The sequence below is a fragment of the Platalea leucorodia genome (genome assembly GCF_965183815.1).
Source record: "Platalea leucorodia genome assembly, chromosome: 3".
NCBI lineage: Eukaryota > Metazoa > Chordata > Aves > Pelecaniformes > Threskiornithidae > Platalea > Platalea leucorodia.
This window is the reverse complement of record NC_138825.1, coordinates 10,803,328-10,813,448: the sequence shown is the minus strand read 5'-3', so window position 1 is coordinate 10,813,448 and position 10,121 is coordinate 10,803,328. Positions and strand designations below refer to the sequence as shown.

Below are 10,121 nucleotides of genomic sequence, written 5' to 3'. Positions count from 1 at the left end.
CAAAGTTCAGATGGTCACAAACAGCAGTTGTTCTGGTTAGAAAAAAGTATCACGCATTTGCTGTAAGTTCAAAAGCTCTCTGCTCAGCACCTGGATTTCTGCTCTTCGTGCCACATCTTTACAACCACTTCCTTCAGGAACTAGCCATAAAATGTGCTCTGATGGTGACAGCTCTTAAAACATTATGTATGTGAGTGGGTTTGAAAACACAGTCCTTTCAGGGGTGCTTCTTTGTTACAGGACCTTTTTCTCATGTATGTTAGTACATAGGCACCCTTTCAGCCTTTTAATCTTTGATTGGAAACTCAACCTAATATTGGAAAGAATTGCTGCCAGCTCGAAACCCTGCAAGCTGTCAAAAATGAGTGAAAGGCAGCTGAGGGAATGTCCCTGCCAATTTGTCACTTTTTAAGTCAAAACTGCTTACTCCTCCTAGATACATTTTTTTCTTTTCCAACCTGTTTTGTGAAGGTCCAAGTGAATGAAAAGACCTGGCAACTGGGCACAGGAAAAAAGGTGACGAGCTAAGGTGCTAAGATTAAAACCAGTGATCCTGGGGTCCCACAAAGCCCTTCCTCGGCTCTCACTCCTCACTCACCCACTTGTAACTTTGCAGGAGCAGAAAGTGGCTCCCATTTAAAACACAGCCCTTTAAAGACAGAATTGGGGAGCTGGTGCACTGTGTAGGATAAGAATTCCCTTTTTACAGACTTAGGCTGTCATTGTACCTAGTGTCCCTTAGGAGAATGGGGGAGGGAGAAGACCATGGAAATTTCACCTCAGGGAGTTGCCAGAGGAGGGGGTACTTTGGATGCCAAACCTCGAGATATTGGCATCCAAATCCTGCAGATCCCAGGAGACAAATCCTGGCTTCACTTAAGTGTATGAGATTTTTGCCACTGACTTAAGTGGAATCAGGATTTCATCCCAGGGAACTGGGGAACTCAATCTCCTGCCATTGAATGGTCCATTTTTCTCCAGCCTTCTCCTACCTGATGCTGGAAGGAGTCCATTTGTTCAAAGTCTAGGGAAGCACAAATGCAGAAAATGGCATTGCATCTGTGATGGGTGCTAGAGTTTTGAAATTAAATGTATATGGTATTTCTTGCTACCTCTCTGACACATTACAGTCCTTCGAATCTCTCTGCAAAGACAGTGTGAGAACTTTGCTCACCCAGCAGCCTGCTCCGGGCTTGTGGCACTTCTGGCCACACATGGAAGTACAACTATGTCTCAGCCCTGCGGCAGATGGCAGAAACCATAGCTAAACTGTGGTACTGGCATCATTGCAATGGCTGCCTTGCTCTGGTCAAATGGTTTGCACCGAACCCCTCCATTACAGACAGATGCATGAATGCACAGCCTTTCCTACTTGCCAAAATGCCCATGGTTTCCCCACAGCCCAGTCGCCGGCTCCAGAGAAACAGAGCCACCGACCATTCCGCACACAACCCTCAAGTCACAGCAGAGCAGATAACTCCTCTGAGCAGAATACATCGCTCTGCTTCGTCCTGTTGCTATTTCGCTTTCTCCTTTGGAAGCCTTCCCATTTCTGTGGCTGGCTCAACCACTTAATGGGGTTCTGGGGTTTTCCCCAAGATGAGGACGTTCACTGAGGTCTATTCACTAAGCGAACAGACAAATCCTGCAGCGATACCCAATACTTGGGGCCACTGCACAGAAAACCCCTTTCATTGTTGCCAAGCCACCAGGGTCAGCCACACAGCTGGAGTTTTACCTGTTTATTTATTTATTTAAAGGGTAACTATCACTTGGGTTTTTAGCTCATGTTGGTAATTTCAGATTTCTGCTCCAAAAGGATACGCGTGCACACACACACATGCATATATATGTGTATATACATTTCCTGCTTGGCAGCCTGAGCCGCAGCGTTGGTCAGAACGCTCTTCTCAGAGGCACAGACCATCTGCCCTTCCTGACAGGAATGCAGGGAAACGGCTGGGGGCACTTTAGCTTCAACATCAGGCCCCGTACCAATACGTTACTGTGACACTGGGAGCTTCATTTTAGGTACCCGCCAAAAAAAAAAAAAAGACTGTATTTCTACTTACATTTCGTATCTGGGACAAACCATATATCCTGCATCTGCAGTCAGTCCTAGCTTCTACTCCTTTTTAGCTGCCCAGTGTTTTCTGAAACAAATTTATTGAGATTTGAATTTTGCAATGTTCAGACTCATGAACAAAACCAGCAGAGCGCTGCTTCTTTTGGCTGCGCACATCAAAATGCTCTCTGTTTTAAGTTGTAGCCAGCGCTTTTGCAAAATGTGGTTGAAAGTTATACTTTCTAACCTGGCTTTTATCATTGTTCTCAGGAAGTTGTAAAGAGTAAGCACTTTTAAAGTGAAATCACTTGAGTTCAGTAGTTCTGGAATTGGGCTTTTAAGGTTGGAAATGGCCCTCCAGGGCACAAGGACATTAACGCTTCAGATTTTTGAAGTGTCTGAGCTTTTAGTTTCTGAATCAGGTCAGAGCTAAACATAATCTCAACGCCGGAAATCTCAGATTAGAAGATAGGGTACGTTTGGGAACATATCACACTTGATACTTCAACATCAAGGATCTCACTGTTGGCACTGACAAGTTCCCTATCCCTGTTCTTTTTTCATAAGATCGAAATCTCACATCAAGAGCTTAAACAGTTAATAAGCTAACACTGGCACAACACTGAAACAGAGAAATTAAGAGTGTGAAAATCAGAAAAATGTTTGCTCCCAAGTGGTAAGCCTGATACTAGTCTTGTCAGTTCTCTTAAAACAGATATGGCCAATTCTGCAGCTCATCGTGACATAACCTTAGAAAAGCAGAAAAAGAAGTGTCAGTTCATATTACACTCTCTATATAATTAAGAATAATTAAGAATTCTAGATAAAAATTAAGTTTAAGGCTGTGTATGACTTCGTAATGTCTTAGCCATCCCACAGTATGCATTAATTCTAGCTCCCCCATGCAGTGATATGTATTCTTAACATCAATGACTCCTTAGGTCATTATATCAATTATATTAAGTAAGTCTGGAAATCACTTTGTACTTTCCTTGCCACCTCAGAGTACACATCCGTGCACAGAGCTGTGATTGTGCATGCAGAGAGCTGGGGTGTGTTATAGTCCTCAGAAACCTTTCTCTTTACAACCACCCAGAGCGCTGCTGCGAGATCCTGTCTCACACGACATTAGGCAGCAGGCTCGAAATCTAGCAGAAGCCAAACCAAAGTCTGTCAACTCTTCCTAAACGAATTTACAAGTGGGGAATGGGGGAATGAGATGAATGGCATGGGATGGTTGCACATGAGCGCAGGGAAGCAACTAAAAATATTTGCAGAGATCTAAGTACACCAACCCAAAAATATACACATACTTTCCACCATTTAAATATCTTGTCTCTGGGTGGAAGCCAAACATTTTTCTATTTATTTCCACGTATGCCACCAAGATACTAAGGAATTTAATTGCCTAATTCAAAATGTTAAGAAAATACCAGAAGGCTGAACATCCTGGAAAAGGACAAGGTGTTAGGAGGTTGTTAACTCATCTAGCATCGTGTACTTAAGAAAGGAAAGTGTTTCCGGTTGCTAGTGCTGCAAGCTTGCTCGCAAATCATTTGTGAAAAAGGCTGCATTTGGTCTGTACGAGAAGCCAAGTTCTGCCTGTGATAAGCACTGGAAATGCATGCAATGATACCTCTTGTTTCCAGGCGTCCTGACAGCTACTTCCAAGCTGCATTTCTAAGCGGAATTAGCAGAGAAAGGAGATTTGCACATTCCTTGCTGACTGGGCCGATTGGTTTGGTTTGTGCTCCATGCAGTGAGGCTCCTGTAGAAGCCCAAACCTCTCAGTTAATCTTCGGACACAGTGACAGGAGAGATGACCTTTGGATGAAGATGGTGGTGGACTTGTGCTCAGGATACTTGTGTCACAAATTCCCCATGTGACATTATGCAAGTCATTCTAACTCTCTTGGACTTACTGATTTTCACAACAGGGATAAGTCAGTTTTGTCTATTTAAATTACAGCTCTCAGAGTGAGAAAAACTTTATTACTGAGCAATTAAAGGAGGCCAGGTGAACCCTCCTCATGCAAAATTTCTGCCCCTGAAGGTAACGTGGGCTGCTGCAGTCACTCCTGAGAAATGCTTGACATCATTGTTATCGTGGTGCCTTGCAGGAAAACGGGGCTGTTGTAGCTGAAGAGACCCACACTGGTTACCCCTCGCAGTTGCCCTTCCATTCCCCCTGCAATTCCTGACCCGATACTGCTTTTATGAGGAGAGGCTTCTTGGAAGTATTTGTAGGTTTCTTGAGTGAGCACTGCCAAGAAAATCCTCTCCTTGCCCTCTCTCTCTTCAGTTTCACAGGCTACAAGGAGAAAAGTTCACAAAGGTGGGACTGCTGTGGTAACATTTGTCTGAACGTAAGGATGCCTTCCCAGGAGAAAGGCCTACGGGTGAACTGGGCCAGCACTGCTCCTGCTGCCAAAGCAGGGAAAGGAGAGGCTGGGAGAGCCATTCTGACCCGGGCAATGGTAGCAGCACATTTGGTGTCAAGTCTCTTTGCTATAAAATGCCAAGCTGCATTTGTCAGGGCCTAAAACTCAGCCTGGGTGAAAGGACATTATTCTAAAATGCAATCTGCATTCCATTTACTAGTGAAAATTTCTTTTTTTTTTTTTTTTTTAAAGCCATAAAATATTCAACCTTGTTTCATATGGTTGTAAGCTTACAGTATCTATGTACTCTCCAAACTCAACCTCCTTGATTGGATCTTGCCAAGAGGACTGGATTGTACCCATTCCAGATGATCAGTGGCAGTAAGCCTGGGACCTCCACGTTGATTAGGCTGCAGAAGGTTGATTGCCTTCCATGGTGCCTTGTATCTTGGTGGTAGTTGGATTTTCCAGGGATCTGGGGTCCAAACGTACCATTTACTCATTCGATTTCAAAATCTCCAGGCATAAGCAACCCTTTTGATTCACAGACCAAAGCAAGAGGACATTGCAGGCTGCAAAAAGATACATGGCTTAGCCAGGCCTTCTGTGGGACAAGCTGAATTCGAATGGCCAGGGAACAGCGCTGAAGTCTTCCTGCCATAATGAGTCAGGAGAGCACGATGAACTGTAAGCAACAGGCCATCGGAGTCCCGTTGCCCTCGGCTTGGCCACGGATGGAGCGAACACCAGTGCAGACCGAAGGATTTTGTGCGCAGCAAGAGTCCTCCTGAACACAACACCTGACCCCCAGCGCATCTGCTGCTCACGAGGCCTGCAAAGTCTTCTTTAGGAAAAATTTATAACAAATACACACTTGTATCATAAATGTAATCAGCAATCTATGTTTATATGAGCATGTATTTCTAGAAATACACGAATACAAATACAAACCAATAAAAAGCGAACGTGGACTCAGGATCTCAGCAAAGCTGTGACAAATTCAACCACTGACGTTATTTATGCAGCTGGCATGTCCCACCGTGTGCCGGGTGGGTGCGAGCGATGCAAAGCGCTGCCGTTGCAGGGAGCAAACCTTTTACCCAAGGGCGTGTATATGTGCGTGTGCTTTGCCTCCCCTCTTACACGCCGCTCGAGCCAGCTTCGTTATTCAGCAGCAAAACAGGCAGCAGCACACAGGAAAAAAGGAGCAACAGCTTGGTTGTGTTATCACTTACCTACAGAAAAAGAAAACTGGGCTTTTCAGAAGCGCGTGTTGTTGGCCTGACTACCTCCCATTGGAAATAACTGCAAAAATTCAGATATACTCACTAGTTTTCCTCCAGTTTCCTCAGTCAATCGGCGGCAGCCTGGTGTCCATTGTAACTGGATTATTCCTCTTCCATCTTCCACATTAAACCTCTCCGAGCGGGGATGGCAGCGCCAGCCGCCCCAGGTGTCTCTCCTCAGCCGCGGCAGCATCCAGCCAGCCCTGCAAACTCGCACCGCGCGCCCTCAAAAAGCAAGGCGGCCCTCGCTCGGCAGCCATGTCTGCCGGCCTTTCTCTCTGCTTTCCCCTTTTCTTTGGGGCCACTCTGCTTGTGTGAAAGAAAATAAAATTAGAAACGTCCCCACGGCGTATTTGGCCCAGCTCAAAGCAGCGCACGGGATGAGGGCCTGGGGAGAAGAGAAGGGAGAGCAGGAGGGAAACCTCTGCTGCTGTCATGGCCGCCGGGGCCTCCTGAGGCACAGTGCCACCAGGCTGGGCCACCCTGGGGGCATCCACCCCAAACCATTCAAAACACCTGAAAACCTCCTAAAAAATACTTGAAAAAACACCTGCCCCCATGCTCCCCACTGCCTTTGGGTGAGTATGGCCCATGTCCAAGGCTAGCAGCCACTGAAAAACATAAAGTAAATCCATTTTTTTCCTCAGAAACCCTGACGTCTTGGGGAGGAGGCTCCAGTGATGGCCCCATGTTTCCTGGCACCATTTAGTTTTCCTCCTCATTTTCCAGCCAGCCGAATAACAATAAACAGTGTCATTTTGATATGATGTATTTATATTTACATGGTACATTTTAAAGCAATAGCTACACTGATCATACATATTAGAAACAATAAAAAAAAGAAGTTAAGAACTAAAATGTACATCATACACTTGTATATATATTTTTTTTTTACACAGAGGTAAAAAGGCTTATAAAAATCAATACAACAGGGTTTTAACTTTTAGTATATAGATACAATAATGATGAGGCTTCAGGCACTTTAATTTGTTAACGTGAGCAATAGCTTGGAAAAAAAACAAAATAAACTTTCCACAACAGAAAAAAAAATTTGGTTAATGTTTTGTTACCACAGATACAAAAATAAAATCTGAATAATTTCTCTCAAATGATTGATGTCAGTATTGCAAAGCTGACTGGGAGAACGCTACACACTGTTCAGCAGCAGTGTGGAAATTAAGGAGAAATATTTACAAAAAAACACCCATTTCTATCATTGTGCCCTTACACCACTGCCTTCACAAACCAAATAACACACGCAGCAAAATCTACAAGTATTACAAAAACCCAAGAGAAGAGGGAGGAAGGAGGAGGGGAAGAAAAAAATAAAAAAAAAAAAAAAGAGGGATTTTTTTTTTTTTTTTAAAACTTTTATTTCCAGACATACAGAAAGGCTTGGAGTATGTCTACTTTACTTAAATAAATAGGGGCACTTCAAGACCGGACAAAAAGCTGTAAGATCTTTTTGTAGTGTTGTGCTTTATAGAGAGAAGATCTTACAGATGTTTGTTTACATGAAATAACTTTGAGAACAGAAATAAAAGGAAAAGGTTGTTCCATTAATTTTTTTTTTTTTTTTGAGGCTGGCTTGATGTTTACTAGACACCATTGAGAGATTTGTCAACTGCTATTAGGCACAAAATATTTATATTTCATTCAGCAAACCCAGACACATCACCCAGAGTGTAACACTCCATCCCTTTTCCACTATCATTCATTTTTTTTTTTCCCAACCGAAAAAATCCCCAGCAACTGCTACGAATTAAGCCTACCAAACTCTATAGTGTATAAGCACATTGCATACTTAATTCATGGTTGACTGAAAAGCTGTGATTAACTCTCAGAGGAACCGTTGGGACATTCCACCAAGAAAGAATGGCAAGCGTTCCTTTTACATTTATTTGGCAAATTAATTTAAAAAAAAAAAAATTCCTCTCTTTTAAGACTGATGTCAATGTGCAATAGAGGGAGGGAAAGGACATGCGCCCACTGGCAATTTACTGCAGAAAGAAATTATGGCAGGAACAGCAGTGCCAGCTTTGACAAGCCAATCCCTAGCTGCCTCAAAGTATTCAGATTGTACTATGCTAGTTAGAGCTCACTGCGCTAAATCTTTTTTTTTTTTTTTTTTAATAAAAATTATTTGGCTATTCCTTGTAATATATTAGAAAAATACTCTTTTTCCAAGCTAATTACAAGCCTTGTACACAAGACAACATGACATTTAAAAAAAAAATAAAAAAATTAAAGTAATCTTATCCTGCTGTATGCACCTTATGCATCCACTTGATAAATCTGGGTGGTGAACTGGGGAGGGGAAAGCCAGGGAGACGCTTCGGTCTGGCTCCTGCAAAGACTCACATGCTTAATCCTACACACAGACTCACAGAAACCCCGGCTGCGCGCGCAGTATGTCGAGACATGTGTAAGCATCTGGAGGACCGGGACCGCAGGTCAGGAAAGGGAAGTGGTGGTTAACATCCTGGCTTTTGATTTTAAATACCTGTTTAGATTGCTAAATGTAGTTTCTACCGTGGACGCGTATGTTCTCATGCTCATGTATTATACAGAAAACACACAAACAAATACGATTTTCCATATAATCCACCACTTAATGCAGCATTTCCCCAGAATTGCCATAATAGTGCTTTTGACATTGCATTGTTAGTAATTCTTTGCATAACAACAATTTTCCTCATCCGGAACCTTAGTGTTTTATTCACAGATCATTACATGGCTGGCTAATAAAGAAGTTCCCTTTCTTTTGGGCAGAACTCTGAAAACACAGTTTTATTTTTCCAACGTTATTTAGGGAAAAAAGAAAACCCTAAAATTTAAGTTTCCCTTTCAAGTAGTGGTCTGAAATGATTACAGGTAAGGAGAACTACCAGATTCTCAATGGTTATGTGACTATGGTAACTGAGCCTTGCTTTCTGTTCACAGAGCTTTACGAACAGAGAAATAATTTAAGCTGTTTGCTGAAGGAAATGACGATGGACTCTAGAAGAGAAACTGCAGCTTAGATGGCTATTTTGGCTTTGGAAAACAGAACAAAAAACCCAAAGAAAACCAGTGACAGAAATACTGTGTTGTGGTACAAGTTTGTTACTAGCACACCTTCTATACACACACAATAACTTGACGGCAAGTTAAAATATCTTCCAAGTGAGATTTCATTCACTACACCACCCCGTTTCTAGAAATGCCAAAGCTTGCTAACACGCTGATGGTACCGCACAAGCGGAGGCAAGACGGACACAACCTGGAGATGTTCTACAATCCACCACCATTTAAAGCAGTTCTTTTCTCAAACTCATTTTAACTGAAAAAAAAAAATAATATAAACATGTACAAGACAGTCTGTTTTGATTACAGATTAATAATACAAAAGTCTATGCTGTAGGTTAGTTAGTTAGAACACTTGATGAGCAAATCAATGCAGTGTGAGCCCCAGACGACTGAATGTAAAGTGATCCGAACTGGTGGTTTCTGGATGCTGTTGGGCACAGTGGCTGCATCAAAATGAGTGATCCAATGCTCCAAAACCAACGTGTTCCTTGAACTACAGGAAAAACATCACACTTTGAATACCTCTGTAGTCATCCAGCAGCTTTGTGTTTTCCACCACAGCACCTGCACATGACCCCACAGTGGTAACAAGCCCGAAGCGGCAAGTAACAGCACATACATGGAGCAATGAAAGACAAGGCGATAAGGGCCATCCACCGGAGGCAAAACATTTCATCACTGGTGTCGCACGAGCAAGGATCTGTATAGTCTCCTTCTGGATCGGACATACAGTGATAGAGCATAGTGTCTGCGCACCACATACAGCTCACTCGATGGATGCAAGTCTTGACACGGTCTGGAGCATCCTGGCATTGACCCCGTTTGTTCTCCTCATGGTTGAACATGTCCCTGCAGTACACGCACCGTGACCTCTCACCATCTTCCTTCCGCCTGGGCTTGAATTTGACAGGTTGAGTCTTTATCACAGCACCCTTGATATCTTCACCCAGGTCAAAGTCCGAGTTGTCTACATAAGGATAAGTATATTCATGTTTTGAGGCCTCGCTTTTGGCAAAACGTACGTAGGAGTCCATGTCATCAGGATCAAAGTTCTTTCCTCGTGCTGGGGCATGGCGATAGTCCTCGTATCCAGTCATCCAAATCTTTTCCCGAGGATTGATACGCACTATCTCCTCATCATCATCTGGAAAGTTGACATGCCGATAGGATCGCGGTACTGACTGTGGAAGTAGGGATGGAGATGAAGATAAAAGATAAATAAGCTCACTTTGCTATCAGCAATCGCTGTCTCCTTGCTTAGTGAAAGGCCAATATTTAATAATTTTGTCTTTCCTTCTTTGCACACCCTTCACCGTGACC

At 43.2% G+C, this 10,121-nt stretch overlaps 1 protein-coding gene across 1 annotated transcript in view; it reads right to left on the bottom strand.

Moving 5' to 3' along the window:
• Positions 1 to 6,541: 6,541 nt before the first annotated feature.
• SPRED2 (sprouty related EVH1 domain containing 2) overlaps positions 6,542 to 10,121 on the bottom strand; it is a 66,137-nt gene continuing 62,557 nt past the window's right edge. Inside the window, exon 6 of the mRNA XM_082305834.1 lies at positions 6,542 to 9,982. Coding sequence (XP_082161960.1) covers positions 9,332 to 9,982 — 651 coding nt within the window. The 3' untranslated portion in view covers positions 6,542 to 9,331. The remainder of the gene's footprint in view (positions 9,983 to 10,121) is intronic.